This window comes from Lampris incognitus, chromosome 3 (assembly GCF_029633865.1).
Source record: "Lampris incognitus isolate fLamInc1 chromosome 3, fLamInc1.hap2, whole genome shotgun sequence".
NCBI lineage: Eukaryota > Metazoa > Chordata > Actinopteri > Lampriformes > Lampridae > Lampris > Lampris incognitus.
Window position 1 is genome coordinate 13,824,998 of NC_079213.1, and position 16,139 is coordinate 13,841,136.

The window sequence follows — 16,139 nt, forward strand, 5'->3', positions numbered from 1 at the left end:
GTGAGGGCTTATTGATTTGGCAGAATGTGCACTGTGTAATTTTCCGGTAAATGTCCGATCCGATGCTGGGCCACCAGACAGACATCCTGGCTCTTTCACGACACTTTGTAAGGCCTTGGTGCTCTTCGTGAATCCTGTGTAGGATGTCTTCCTGATACACGGGGGGAATTACAATCCTGTCTTGGTACAGGAGCAGCCCGTCTGCCTCAGACAGCGATGCCCTCGCAGCGTGGTAGCCATGCAGATAAAAAGGGCACGTGCCTCGGCCATCCCTCTCTAGTGTACCCGATCACCCTCTGCATTGTGTCATCCTGACGCGTGGCCTGCTTTAACATGTCCAGCTTCGTGCTCGACACCGGTTTAGTTTTGATCACAGCTTCGACATGCGCACGCATATCCCCGTCTGTGTCTGCCCCGCGGCCGTCCTGGAGTGGGTTCCTGGAAAGGGCGTCGGCCACCACCAGCTGTGAACCCGGAACATACACTGCTCTGGGGTTAAAACGCATTAGACGAATTAGAAGCCGCTGGCATCTCGGCGGCACTTTGTCCAGATCATATGCATTAATGAGGGGGGCCAGGGGCTTGTGGTCTGTCTGTAAGCTAAACTCAGCTAAGCCTAACAGATAACGGGAAAACCGCTCACAGGCCCACACCCCTGCAAGGCATTCCCTCTCTAACTGAGAGTATCTCTTCTCTGCATCTGTGAGAGTTCTGGAGCAGAAGGCAACAGGCTGAACTTTGTCCCCCTGAACCTGCAACAGTGCTGCCCCCAGCCCGTAACTACTAGCGTCCGCGCTCACAATGGTGGGCCTTGCTACATCATAGTATGCCAGGGCAGAGGTGGAAGACAACATTGCTTTTACCATGGTGAAGGCTTGCTGTTGGGGATCCCCCCACTGCCACTCTGCATCTTTCTTCAGCAGCTCACTCACCGGGTGTAGCACTGATGACAGTTCGGGTAGAAACCTCCCCAGATAATTTACCATACCCAGCCACTGTCTCACCTGAGGGACATTCTCGGGGCTCTGCATGTCTGAGATGACCTTCACCTTGCCTGGATCTGGTTTGATGCCGTCTTTGCTGATGATGTGCCCGAAATATTGCAACTCACTCCTGCTGAAGCGGCATTTCTCCCAGTTGAGCTTCAGCCCCGATGTTTTGATTGTCTGCAGTACCACCTCCAAGACGAGTATGTCATCCATGACGACGACCGTGCCCTTGTGGTCTCTCAGCAGAATGCACATTTTCCTCTGGAAGATCTCCGGTGCCGATGTGATGCCAAACGGGAGCCGCTGGAAACAGAACCGGCCTCTGGGAGTAATGAAAGTGGTTAGTTTTACACATCTGGGATCTAGCGGAATTTGCCAGAAGCCAGACAATGCATCTAGCGTTGTAAAAACCCCTGCCCCTGCTAACTTGGGCATATGTCCTCCAGTGTGGGAAGCATAAACCGCTCGCGCTTAACAGCCTGGTTTAACCGCTTTAGGTCCACACAGATCCGTATCTTGCCGTTCTTTTTGACTACGGGCACCATGGGTGCGCACCACTCTGTGGGCTCGGTCACTTCTGTGATGATCCCCAAGGACTGCATGCGTTGCAGCTTGTCGTTCACCTTTGGCATGAGAGGGAAAGGGACCCTGCGTGGCGTGCTGAGGGCATAAGGCTGTATATTGGGCTTAAGCTCAATCATGACAGGTTCACAATTAAGCAATCCAATGTCCCCGAAAACATCTTCGCTAACCTGATTTGTTCTAAAAACTAGGCCCATTTCACATGCAGCTCTGCGACGCAATAGATTGTTGGCATTTGGCCCTTTTATCACAAAAATCCCAATTTTGTGCATCTTCCCCCGTCTCTCCGTGCACGCCACAAATTTCCCCGCACACTGCAGTGCTCCCCCTGGGCTTCTCAGGTCGACTGATGTTTTAATCTGCTGTGGCCGTTCAGGCAGTGACCTATATGTAGTCTGTGACATGGTAGTGATGTCCGCCCCTGTATCGATTTTAAAATTAACCAACTTGCCGCAGATTGGTAACTCCACTTGCCACTTTTTCTCAAAATCCATCCCCTCTATGCAACCGAGGAAGTAGGGGCGGCTTTCACTTCCCGCTTCGCCCTCATACGCGTCATCCTGGTAAACGACCTCCCTCACGTCTCTGGTTTTGCATACGGCAGCAATATGTCCCAGCTTGTCGCATTTCCTGCAACACCTGTTGCGTGCAGGGCATTCCTGCTGCTGCCCATGCACGTGATTACATGGGGGGCAGGCTGTTTTTGGCCGCTGTGCGTTTCCGTCGCCCTTATTGTAGTGGTTGCTATCGTTACTGCGGTCGCGGTTGGCATTGGCGCCCTGTGCTTTGCTAACTGCATTCAGTTCAGCTGTAATTCCTTCCGCATTTTGCTGTTTAACCAGTTCGAACTGACGGGGGGCCATTTGCGCTGCTTTTCCTAGCGTGAGCTCATCTTCCATCTGCAACTTCTGTGACACGTCTCGGTCAGCAACTCCAATCACAACTCTATCACGAATGTGCACTTCCTTTAATGCCCCCAACTCGCAGTGTTCTGCCAACTCATATAAACTCCTCCTCACCAAGGCCTCGACAGTCTCTCCAGCTCTCTGCGAGCGCTGGTGAAAACATGCACGTTCGTGGAGGACATTCCTCCGTGGTACGAAATGCTCGTTGAACTTACTGACCACCCTGTCATAATCGTTAGCGTGAGAAGCCTCTTCGAACGTAAATGAATTAAAAATAGCTTCTGCATCTTTCCCCATTGCGTACATCAAGGAATTGACTTGGATCTCACCATCCTCCGCATTTAGCTTGGTTGCTAGTCGAAACCGGGAAAACCTCTGAATCCAAATCGGCCATGCCGCCGGTTGCGTGAAATCAAATGCCTCGGGGGGATTAAATGTTGCCATTCCTCGTCTCACCGGACCAACTCCGTTCCCCGTTATTGAGGTGAGTGGATTCGAAGATCTTCTGACACCATGTCAAGGGAGTCGCGATTAATAACGTGCTTTATTCAGCCATCTGCTTCCAGTCCCCGACCCGGACAATCCCCAGAATGCCCCAGTACAGAACCATGCTAAAACATATAGTTGCGTACCCCTCCTCTTACGTACACAGCATGCTGGGCACTGTAGTTTTCATCACAATGACCCAAGGTTTCCCAGCAGAACATTGCCCAGAGCATCACACTGCCTCCGCCAGCTTGCCTTCTACCCATAGTGCATCCCGGGGCCATCTCTTCCCCACACGGCCGTCCACATGATGCAAAAGAAAATGTGATTTAACAGACCAGGCCACCTTGCTCCATGGTCCAGTTCTGACGCTCACGTGCCCATTGTAGGTGCTTTCAGTGGTGGACAGGGATCATCATGGGCACTCTGACGAGCCTGAGGCTATGTAACCCTATACGCAGCAAGCTGCAATGCACTGTGTTCTGACAACTGTATCATATCATGTACCAGCATGAACTTTTTAAGAAATTTGAGCTACAGTAGCTCTTCTGTGGGATCAGACCAGATGGGCTCGCCATCGCTCCCCATACGTATCAGTGAGCCTTGGGTGCCCATGACCCTGTCGCCAGTTCACTGGTTGTCCTTCCTTGGACAGCTTTTAATAGGTACTGACCACTGCATACTGGGAACACCTCACAAGACCTGCCATTTTGGAGATGCTCTGACCCAGTCGTCTAAACATTACAATTGGCCCTTGTCAAAGTTGTCGAGATCCTTAGGCTTGCCCATTTTTCTTGCCTCAACACATAAACTTCAAGAACTGACTGTTCACTTGCTGCCCAATATATCGCACCCCTTGACAGGGGCCACTGTAACAAGATTATCAATGATATTCACTTACCTGTCAGTAGTTTTAGTAGTAGTGTTTTGGCTGATCGGTGTATATGATTAATCAAAAAATACTGTGTTGTATTTACCTGGTTGTTTGTGTCTCTCTCCAGGCCCTTCTCATCAGCATTCTCTATCACCTCTCTGACCTGCTCGATGAATGACTCCCTCTCACTCTCCAGGATAAACTCACTCTGGACCTGGACAGACAGACAGACAGACAGACAGACAGACAGACAGACAGACAGACAGACAGACAGACAGACAGACAGACAGACAGACAAACAGACAAACAGACAAACAGACAAACAGACACACACACACACACACACACACACACACAGTGTGTTCGTATGGTAAGTGGGAGTGTGTATGTCACTGATAGAATAGAGCTATACAAGAGTTAACAGAGTAGAGATTAATTTGATATGAAGGTTTATATTACCATGATATGAGCAATCTCCTCGGGGTTGTCGCCATCCAGGTCAAACCTGAATGTCACCATCTTCCTGTTGTGAGTCTCCAGCTGACACTCCGCTACCCTATCGCCCAGATTGGAGATCTGCATGCACACGTGCAGCAAGAAAGAGAGAGAGATAGAGAGAGAGACAGAAAGCCATAGCCAGAGACATATGGAGAGAGAGTACATTTTCACTGAATTCATTTTTTCGACCAGAATGTGATGACCAACTGAAACCTGATGGCCATTTGAGTACTTGCTAACAGTTATATCAATAGTGTGGACAGCTTGCTGTCTTTTACCAATATTCCTATTAGTAGCTTATAAAAGAAACAAGTGAAAAAAAAGTTGGATCCAGGTTTAACAATGAACTCAAAATAATGTGGATAGGGATCTGAGGGAGGGTGTGTTTTTTCTTACATTGAGGACGTTAAGCTTGGCCTTGGCAATCTTCTCGTGGCGTGATCGGCTTCGCACGGAACGCCGCTGGTGCCGCTTGGTTGAGCGTCCTTCGTGACGCCCCCCTCCTCCCTCATTCCCGTCACTCAGACCTGATGTCTCAGAGTGGCCGCTGAGGGAAGGAGAGAGTTATGACCAGGAAAAGAATGGCAGGGAAAAGGACGGCTTGGTTAATAATTGGATTACATTTGATTACATTAGAATTTATTTCAGAGACATGATATCGTTGTGTCCTGGGTGATGTATGAATATGGCATCAGCTGAGTGTGTGTGTTGTTTACCTCTCAATAGATGAGATGACTTGAGGAAGCAGCAATGAAGTCTGAGACAACTCTGGAGGCTGAGAGGCAGGCTGAAATACACACATACACAAAAAGATGCAAATTTGCACACACATTTAGGCAGGCACAAGTTCACACACACTAACATGTGTGCCTATGTGTGCACACACAATTACACACAGTTAACATACTCCTTATCACCATTATCTTTATCATCATCATCAGAAAAATGTCACGAATGTGGATTGCTGTTGAGGAAAATTACGTGGATAATAAAATGGGAGGAAACAATAAGCAGAGAGCGAAAAGTATCCAAGAAAGATATGGAAAGGAGAGAGAGAGAGAGAAACTAAACAGACCACAATTAACGTCTCCCCGGTAACAAAAATAGAACTCATTAAGAAAAAAATCCAACAAAAAAGTGATCAATAATTGAATTATCCTCAGAAATCCAGAACAAATCCAATCTATTTTGTTAACTTATGCTTTGTCAAATTTGACTCAAGTCCAAATGCATTTACAGGGAGGGCATCGATTTATTCCCATGAAAATGTGCATTGGCTGTCAGAGTATACAGTACCTGTTGAGAACAAAGAATTTAAACTCTATTACAAATCTGGCAAAGTTTCCATAACATCACAGACAGACAACCAACATTCTTAAGATTAAGATCAGCTCGTGAAGAATCACCAGTTACTTTCCATTAAACAGTATAGCAGAACTGTTGTCCCAACATGGCAGCCACTCTAAACTACTGCCCATGAGACCAAACTTAAGGGTTTGAGGATGATTCAAATTAATAAAATCTGATGCGATAGATCCAAATGGGGCTAATGACGTCTGATGTCTCTTAAGTTGTCCAATTTTTCCTCTCGTGTATCTGTCTGATATGGAAATATTCCATGAGAAATATTTTACAATCTAAACATTTTCCATCTTAGGCCCTCAAACAGCCCTCTTCAGTTTTTATTCATGATAAATTATGAGCAGGGTGATGGAGGAAGTGGCATGGGATTGGTGGGATTGTAGGCCCATCACCAGTACCTGGGGAGGGGCTTCCATGGCTGGATCAGGAGGGGCGGTGGCTACACTGATGACTGGCACCACATTGGCCAATGGTTGAGGCACAGGGGCAGACACAGGAAGAAGAGGGGAACAAATAGCAGGCCCTGGGGCCCCCACAGAAAGTGGCAGAGAGGAGGGGGCTGTGGGTGAGGCCACACCCCCCATTGGCATGGCAACAGGAAGGGAAGGTGATGGAGGAAGAAAGGTCGCCAAGGTGACAGTAGAGTTGGGAGGAGTTACACTAGGCTGAAAAGAGGAGGAGGAAGGAGAAAAGGGAGAGGAAAATGTATTAGAAGGGAAGGGAAAAGACCAGGAAAATAGCGGAGGGTAAGGAAGAGATGGAAAATAGGGGTGGGATAAAGAAAATGGGGAGCAGTATGAAAATTAATATGATCAGGGAGAGAGCGAACAGGCAGAGAAGAATATAAAAGTGTAGGACAGCTATGTAGGTTGTTAAGTTGTGATTGGTTGTCACCAACAGAAAAAAGCCACAGTTAGTGTTTGGACAGTGAGCTTATGTAGATCTACCACTTTGTCATTGACTCATCTCTAATGTAATGTAGATTTCACATCGGAGAATGAATGAGACACAAAAGAACAGAGTCAACATTTAATTCTAGGTCTTCAGTTGCCTCCACATTAAACTACGGCAGATCAATGACATCACGAGTAAAGACCATCCATAGCTAACTACCAACACTGACTGAACTGACTTCATGTGAGTGGACCCATGCAGAGAACCTCAAACAACTCCAACAGCAAGACCAGTTGAACACAAAGCAACTTGATAACCGACAACAACACAACCAGACTATGTTAATGGGACAAGTGTGAAACAACTGCATGACTCTAAAACAGAGAGAGGCCATGGAACCACAACGTGAACACAAACTGTTCAACTGATAAACACAAAACATATTTGTTCAATGTACATGGGTTATACACACAGGGACAAGAGTCCAACGGCTATTTAAAGATTTCCCGGGTAACACAATGTACCTTAAATTGTCCCGTGTCTCAGTGCCTGAACACAGCCATGATATGCTGAGCCGGCAAGTGATTCTACTACAGACATTTACTTTTTCATAGGTGCAATTATTCATCACTAAACAGACACGTTTTGATCCTTTGATCCTGAGTAGGACACACATTATACATAAAAGCACACAAAATCTACATTATCAAACACACTTATCTGTACAAAAATGTTTGTATAAATTCATGTATGCAAGCATAAACATTTAAATACATGCATACATGCAGGTTCTCTCATGTGTATGCACACATAAAAACCACACACTTGAACCAGAGTAAGCTGAGGTGCCTTGTAGAGAAGATGGAGGTGTTCTATACTGGGGAGTGGACTGAGATCACACAGCTATGTATGGACAACCATGTGTGCGCACACATTAAACAAACATACATGCACACAAACATACAGATGATGTATGGGTGCATATATGAACATATACACAAATACAAATACATAAAAAAGAACCAATTTATAAATGCAGGCAACATGCAAATGAGTGAGCCAATGAAAGAAAAAAATATTTAAAAGATGAGCATCTAGTGCAATACCCACACAATACGGATACAAGACGGAGAATTACATAAATATAGCTGTTAAAACTACACAGATAGTCTCCGTAGCGGTAGACAGATTGACAAGTGATGAATTGAATGAGTCAGTGAATGACTGAACTCTGACAAGTGCTGAATTGCTGACTTATCTAAGTATTGACCATTTGGGTGAGTCACTGAATGTGTTGATCAAATATGAGATATATCAAGGGTGTCAACACTAAAATTGACGTGTCAGTCAGTTTATCAGCGTGTGTATGAGTGAGAGAGCGAGAGAGAGAGATTGTGCAAGTTCCAACATCCTATGTTCTTTGTTGTCTGAGTGAATAATAATCAGTTTTTCAATTAGTATGTCCCCACAGTTGTGCATGGGAAAAGTAAACCAATCATCATAACAGTTTAAAGTCACCGCATCTTGAAGGGGTGAAAACATTTCTCAGAAAATTGTTTGCAATCAAAACTCACCTCAAAGCGTTCTTTCTAATTCACAACTGCAAAACGTGCCAGTGTATTTATCTGTGTGCAGTTGATGTGTGTCCACATGTAAACATATGTGTGAGGGCAATCATTTACCATGTGTATGGTTATCAGACATCTATGAAGGGAAAGTTATTTTAAACCAACACTATCCATGAGGTGTTCTCATTCAACATGAGGACTGTAATTGACAGTAATTGATTCAGCATTTGTAATTATTAGTTTGGTTTTCCCGCAGTATGTGTTGACACAAGTTAAGCAGGGTGAGCACTACAGGTACAGCTTTGTGCGTGGTCACACGTGTCAGGGGAAAAAAAGAGGTGGGTGAGGTTGAACGGCTTGGTGTGTGTGTGTGTGTGTGTGAGTGAATGAGTGAGTGAGTGAGTAAGTAAAACGGGAAAAACAGACAGAAATAGTCCTTGTGAGTATGTGTTTTTACACACGCGCTTGCTCTCTGAGACTCTTTTTTGTATGTATGATTAGGTGTATGTGGCATGGATGAATGCAGATAATTATGACTGCTCATAAATCAGCCACCCAGTTGGGACGGTGCCCTGCCTCAGGGCCAGCCTGGAGGGACTATATGAAGGTAAGCATTAATTGTTACAGTTATATTCAGTGTAACCAAATGTGTCTATGAGTGTGTTTTTCATACCTGTGCATGTGCAGAGCCTGGTGGTAGTGATGTGTGAGAAGGACTTTGAACTGAAGTACTACTGGGCTGACTGGATGGAGCAACCTACAGAAAAAGAAAAAGAAAAGCAGATAGATAGAGTTGGGGATAAAACGACACACAGAAAGAGAGAGACAATTATAGAGTGTGAGAGAGAAGGAGGGAGAAAGAAAGAATGGGAAAGGAAGAGCGAATGTAAAGAAGTGGGCAAACGAATACTGAGTACAGTTACACCAATCTGTTTGCTACTATCAACACTGACATTGTTACCATTACTGATATTCTGATTACTCAGTTTATGCAGGTCTAAATCATATCCTATTTACAATAACTTAGAATAACTAAATTATGAGTTATACACCAAAGGTACAAAACATGATGGACACCTGCTATGATTTCATGTTAATTTCAATAGTTCATTTCCATTCCATTGACGTTGATGACATGTAGGTCAGGTGTATTGGCCATACTAAATTGTCTCTAGGTGTGAATGTGTGTGTGTGTGTGTGTGTGTCGGCCCTGAGATGGCCTGGCGGCCTGTCCAGGGTCCAGGGTGTCTCCCCGCCTGCCCATCAATGACTGCTGGGATAGACTCCAGCAACCCGCGACCTGAATTCGGGTAAGCAGCTTGGATAATGGGATGGAATGGAATGGCGTTGATGGAGGGGACAGGGTAAGGGTAGAATATTAAGGCTTGAGCCAATTGAGAGATCATTTCTGTATGTGGCGTAGAGCAGGACAGAGAAAAAAATCGAATTGTGTCTGAATGGGGTATGATAGGTGCAACGTTTGCTGGTTTCTGTTTGACAAGGGCAGCAACACTGCCAGTGGTAAACGTTTGTGACCACTAACTGCACCTTCACGTGAACTGGGGAGGGCAGTAACAAGTCTCACAGAGTTCAACTTTCAGCAAAAAACAAGAAACTGCAGTTGCATGAACAAAACTGATGAACACTGGAGGGTTGGATAAACATTAACAGGCCTGATATACTATCCTGATTAATCAGAGGACTAGAACATAGAGACAACTACATGAATCAATGTATCCATCCATTCATGAATCCTTTTAGCATTATAACACCCCTTACCACAAGGCTGATCGTCCAGGAATGGCTTCATAACCATGACTGTAAATTCAGTTTAAAGCAGTCGTCTGCTCAGTCACCAGAGCTTGGAAAAATGCCTCTTTCCACAAGTGATAGTTAGCGCTTTGCTTAACTGTATTGCTCACTTAAGGTTAACACACCCATTGTGACAGTGTGGGAAAGACTGTTAACACTTAATTCACCAAAATCTCAAGCGTCTGATTCCAGTCAAAAACTTTTGATCTTTTATTAACATCTAATTTAACGCTCAATCAAATCCATTTAGGGACACAATTAGCTCATAACAAAGGGTCGCGTTAGGGGCAAGCATTTTCCTTCAAAGAGACTGTGGGCACAGTCTAGGCACGGTGCCAGTGCTCTGGGATGTCTCACCTTATGACTGCTAACCTTGAGGCAACACACACATCTTCAAAGAAAAAGCAGACAAGTTCATGCTGAAGGGAACTTTGTATAAGTACGAAAATAAGGCTGAGATGTTTTCTTGAAACTGTCACGGGGGGCTGACGCCATAGGAACAAAGACAGAGAAAGAATGAGGGAGAGAAGTGTATAATAAAACTGAGCGAGTGACTCAATGAGTAAGTGAGTGAGAAAGAGTGGGAAGACTTGAGAGACAGAAACAGATTGAGAGACTGACAGAGGGAAACCTCAATATCACAAGCTGGGACAAAAAAGACAGAGCAATTGAAAAACCAGCACTATTATCACAAGCAATAAATGACAGATGCCATTTTAGTGATATTTTCAGCAGCGGTTGCTGAAAATGTCACCCTGTACTAAACACTGGACAGCAACAGGGGCCTGCACGGCTCACTCATTTATCTCATTCCAATTACAGTTTACATTTGGCCCAGCACCTTTTTGAAGGGTAACATGAGATGAATGTGTAACACAGAGGAAACAGTGGCTCGGAGACAGAGCAGGTCGTCTGGTAACTGGAGGGTTGCTGGTTCAATCCTCGGCTCCTCCTTGCAAAAATGTCCAGGTGTTCTTCAGCATGACACCTAATCCCTAACTGCTCCTAATGAGCTGGTTTTTACCTTGCATGGTTGACACCGCTGTCAGTGTATGAGTGTCTGTGTGAATGTGAGGCATTCATTAATAGTAAAGCGCTTTGAGTGGCAGTTAGGGATGGGTACCGAAACCTGGTATTAAACGGACACCGGTGATAAATTATTAAAGACCATACTATTGAGAAGCTCCAACGTTAACGGTTCTGCTATCGGTATTGGAGATATTGAGAAAATAAATTCCTGTTTATTTAGGCTACATAAACATTATCTTACAAGTTTAATCTCATCAACTTCGTTTCTAATTTGCAATAAGATTAAGACATTTGCGGGCATCCAGGTAGCGGAGCGGTCTATTTCGTTGCCTACCAACACAAGGATTGACGGTTCAAATCCCCGTGTTACCTCTGGCTTGGTCAAGCGACCCTACAGACACAATTGGCCGTGTCTGCAGGCAGGAAGCTGGATGTGGGTATGGCTGTGGGTATGTGTCCTGTCGCTGCACTAGCACCTCCTCTGGTCGGTTGGGGCGCCTGTTCAGGGGGAAGGGGGAACTGAGGGGAATAGCGTGAGCCTCCCACATGCTACGTCCCCTGGTGAAACTCCTCCCTGTCAGGTGAAAAGAAGTGGCTGGCGACTCCACATGGGGAGAAAAAGGCGGGGGGGTTAAGACGTTTGTCTATGATGCATTTTCACTATTCCGAATCCAGAAGAGAAATCTCTCTGTCAGAGCCTGTCGTATGTGTAAACTGAGGGGCGGGGCCTCTCTCTCTCTCTCACACACACACACACACACACACACACACACACACACACACACACACACACACATACAATGTGTGTCTCTCTCAATGGCAGAGAGAGAACTAAATGGTCAAAAGTCTGGTTACACTTCACTAGAGTCGATGCTGACAATGTTCGCTGCCACAAGTACAACAAGTCTTATGCATGTAAGGGTGGAAACACAAGCAATATTTCGAAACAGGTAGTGAAAGTGCATCAAATAAATGCAGGTGGAGAAATGGGCAGTTTTCGACTGCCTAGCTCATAGTCCATCTCTCGTTGCCCCATCCACCTCAGACATGTTATGTATGCTAGCAACCTCAGGTCCATACAGAATTAACTAAATTATACAAACATGGGTTGATAATTAGAAGTAACGCCTTGTCCAGACATGAGAAAATAGAGCAATGTTAATTCTGTTTTTAATTTTTTTCTCTTAAAAAAAACCCCCCAAAAAAAACCCGATAAGAATACCATTAAAATACTGGATCGATAAGCAGTATCAGTAAGAGCAGTATTACTGTTAAAATCTTACTGATTCCCACCCCTAGTGGCTTTTGCAACTAAAAAGGCACTATATGAATGCAATCCCTTTTACTCGTGTCTACCATTTGCAAGGTGAAAGCTTTACACTGAATTTACACCTTCATCAATCCAATCACTGCGATAGAGTCTGGCTGTCATTTTGAGTTTTTCACCAGTGATTTTAGGTGGGATGTTCAGTAGCGGTCACACATGACTGGCTGCTTGAGAGTGAAGTGTGCCAAACCATTCAAGTGTAACCAGACTGTCTGGCCGTAAAAATGAGATGACAGTGATTGTGGTAAACAAGTGAAGGTCAATAGTGTAAGTGAATAACAACTAAGGAACACTTTTTGTCTTGCAGTTTGTCAAACTGCCATGGTTTAGTTTCTATGGTCTAACCTGCTGGGAGGTCCCAGGGGTAGCTGGCTGGGATGCAGGAGGGGCCAGGGGTGGTCCTGAGGAGGGCTGGGAGGCTGGGGACTGCATTTGCTATATCACATGAGAGACAAAGAGAAAGAAAGATAGACGGAAAGATAGGACAAACAAGCAAACAAAGGAGAAGAGAGGGGGTAATATAGGAAGAGAGGAAATGAGGGTAGAGCAGGTGTAATGGACACAGAAGGGGAGAGAGAGGCAATGAGGAATGGGTAAAGAGAACAAGAAAAAAAATTCAGTACGTATTTGCAGCTTTTAGACCAGTTAGGGTTTCACTTTTATGCTATATGTAAGTGCAAACACAAGGTACCTACTATGCTACTCCCTTCAAACTGTGGACGCACACACACTCATACATATACATTCACGGCATTCAACCAACATGACAGCTATCCACTCACAGATACACATACACACCACTTACAGTCTAATATGTACAGAAAAGCAGGCAGAGTAGCGGGATTAGTTGGGGTGTGTTTAAAGTGGGGCTCCATGCAGGTAAAGTCCTCGGCGATTAGCAACAACCACAGGTGAATGTTATAAAAGGCAAACCAGAAACGGAACAAAAGGTGTTTGTAATCTTTAAAAAGGCAGCAAAAACCTAGAAACCAAACATAAAACTTAAAATGAATTGACTTTTGGAAATTTTCTCCAACATTTGAATCAAACTAGCTCTATTTTTCCCCAGCAGCATCCGAGCACTGGCATCCAATGGCTTCAAAAATTAGTTAAACGACATTTGTATTAATCTGTTTACCGTTCGTTTGTTTAATCCTCTTTAGAATGGCGGATGGGTAAGCTTTTTCAGAGAACAAATTATGCTTTGTTAAGGAATGATCCGACATCAGTTTTCCTAAACTCCACCCGTCTCACACCACAAGTGAGTTATAACAAACAGTAGTGGCTGGTGAAGTTTATCAATTTATTACCCACAGTCATACTTTACTGTTTTTTTTGGGGGGGGGGTCCCCCCTTTTCTTCCCAATTGTACCCATCCAATTATCCCACTCTTTCGAGCTGTCCCGGTCACTGGTCCACCCCCTCTGACGATCCAGGGAGGGCTGCAGATTACCATGTCTCCTCCGATACATGTAGAGTCGCCAGCCGCTTTTTTTCACCTGACAGTGAGGAGTTTCGCCAAGGGGACATAGCGCATGGGAGGATCGTGCCATTCCCCCCAGTTCCCCCTCCCCCCTGAACAAGTGCCTCGACCGACCAGAGGAAGCGCTAGTGCAGCGACCAGGACACATACCCACATCCGGCTTCCCACCCGCAAACACAGCCAATTGAGTCTGTAGGGACGCCCGACCAAGCCGGAGGTAACACGGGGATTTGAACTGGCGAGCGCCGTGTTGGTAGGCAACAGAATAGACCGCTACGCTACCCGGATGCCCCGTGTCATATTTTACTGTTGACTGGCTGGTGGCAGATGGTAATTTTCCACCCTGGCACTGCCACAGGCTGACAGACTTGCACTGCTCCACCATTGGAATTACTTACTGTACTCTCTGCGGGACCCATGGCAACACAAGGCAATAGCAACTAAGCTAACAGACCAATAAGTATTTATATGTTTTCTGGAGTGACTTAACCCTTAGAAAGCTGTAGGCAAGTGTATACTTGTCTTCAAGCTTACCCTCGCACACTGTGGAGGGAGCTTACACAAGTATAGTTGCACCATTTGACACGACCTACCTTCTCTTACCATCAACGCTTAGGGACACAGTCAAGACAATTAGAGGATAAAAGATTAATAAAAAGGTAAGAGAGGAAAAACATAAGAATATAAGGAAAATATAGAAGATGAAGAACAAGAAGTGTTGAAGTTTGAAGAAAAAAAAGAAAATCAATAAGGTGGTTTGGAATGAAAAGAAGGAAAGAAGTGGGATTGCCGGGGGGACACTGATGATGTCAGCATTCTAAGGGTTTAAATGAATATCAACAATGACCTTTAAATACTGTGTTGTACTCTTTTAAAAGTACTGCCTGTGCAGGAAATGACAACACAATACCCTGAACGAAAGACACAGACTCAGAGTTTTTGACAACATAACACAAAACACTAGAAAGGATCCAAACTTTACGAATGAAATGTCTGTCAGTGTGATTACAGTGCAAGGCATGGCTAACACCCCCTTGGTTTTGTTGTATGTTTCTGTGCATTTGTACATACAAATCAACAAAGTCACATGATTTTAGCATGATCAGTTATAACATTTTTTTGTTGGCTTATATCGTCATTGACAACTACAGTAAGCAAATAAGTAAAACTCCAATCTCACTGGTGTAGACGTCACCACAGATTTATCAGAACTGTCAGTGGCCCGGTGATGCAAAATGTTACATTTTTTTAGTGAATAAAATCACATAACACACTAACAGCCTGTTCTTAAATGCAACAAATTTGAAATCTATAATTCGTTTAGCAATTGTTCATATGAAAGTTATCTTTCTAATTTGGTACTTTTATAAAACCAAGTGGACTTTGGATTTGCATGAGTTAAATGCAGATATACCACATTTGGTATACATGCACAAACACACTTTTTCTCATACAGTCACATATGAACATACAGACAAAATGCTACTTACTGATACAGACAAGTCAAGTAAAATACAAAACAAAGACAAAAGGGGGTGGGAGTTTAGACAGCTTGCTAATAAAGCTTTTACATCAGAGAGGGGCTCAGAGACTGCATCAAAAATGTTTAAAATATCATTTTAAATTTTATTCAGCAGAAAGTTTGTCGGCTACATGAGGTATGCTTTATTAGTAGAAAATAAATGTGTGCTTGTTAAGTGGTTCATATATCAATTTAAAATGTCTTACCCACTATTCTGGAAAAAAATAATCAAGTAGTCATGATCTTGACCTCAAAAATTGTCTTAAACATGGATCTTAATTCAAGTAATTCCAATTGTTTTATATAATCCACAACTAGAAGTGGCCAAGGGATTTATGATGTGATAATCATTATTGAGGCAGACTATGAGGCTCTCTCTGAAGTGTAGACATGGCTGGAAAAGGGTAAAATCAAAACCACAGAAATTGAGTATCTAACTGAATAAGATGATACACCATTGAAATAATAGGACAACTGGGGCTGCAAGGGTAAACCAGGTGTAAAGAACAATAAAATAATATGGGGCGTCCTGGGTCAAATTACTATTTGAAAAGCTGATTTACTTTTCAGGCAATTATTGATCTTAGTGGCAGGTTGCTTAAGAACAAATTTCTATTTTTTTAAGGAGAAATATCTAATATTTACTGTAACATATTGCTGATATGGCAAAGGGAAATGGAGACATAACTGAGTCAAATGATTACCTTTAAAAAGTAAAGGTATCAAAGCAGTTATAAGCAATGAAACTCTCCAAGCCTGTCAAAAACCATACTGTCTATATATCTGGGTTAAGTGATGAAGCAATTAG

The 16,139-nt window shown here is 44.1% G+C and overlaps 1 protein-coding gene across 1 annotated transcript in view; it reads right to left on the reverse strand.

Annotated features, from left to right (window-relative positions):
• Nucleotides 1-16,139, reverse strand: part of wnk1b (WNK lysine deficient protein kinase 1b) — a 169,345-nt gene that overhangs the window by 33,318 nt on the left and 119,888 nt on the right. Inside the window, exons 13-19 of the mRNA XM_056275931.1 lie at nucleotides 12,672-12,761; nucleotides 8,838-8,915; nucleotides 6,095-6,361; nucleotides 5,051-5,121; nucleotides 4,731-4,881; nucleotides 4,296-4,412; nucleotides 3,940-4,050 (exon numbers count right to left, since the gene is read on the reverse strand). Coding sequence (XP_056131906.1) covers nucleotides 3,940-4,050; nucleotides 4,296-4,412; nucleotides 4,731-4,881; nucleotides 5,051-5,121; nucleotides 6,095-6,361; nucleotides 8,838-8,915; nucleotides 12,672-12,761 — 885 coding nt within the window. The remainder of the gene's footprint in view (nucleotides 1-3,939; nucleotides 4,051-4,295; nucleotides 4,413-4,730; nucleotides 4,882-5,050; nucleotides 5,122-6,094; nucleotides 6,362-8,837; nucleotides 8,916-12,671; nucleotides 12,762-16,139) is intronic.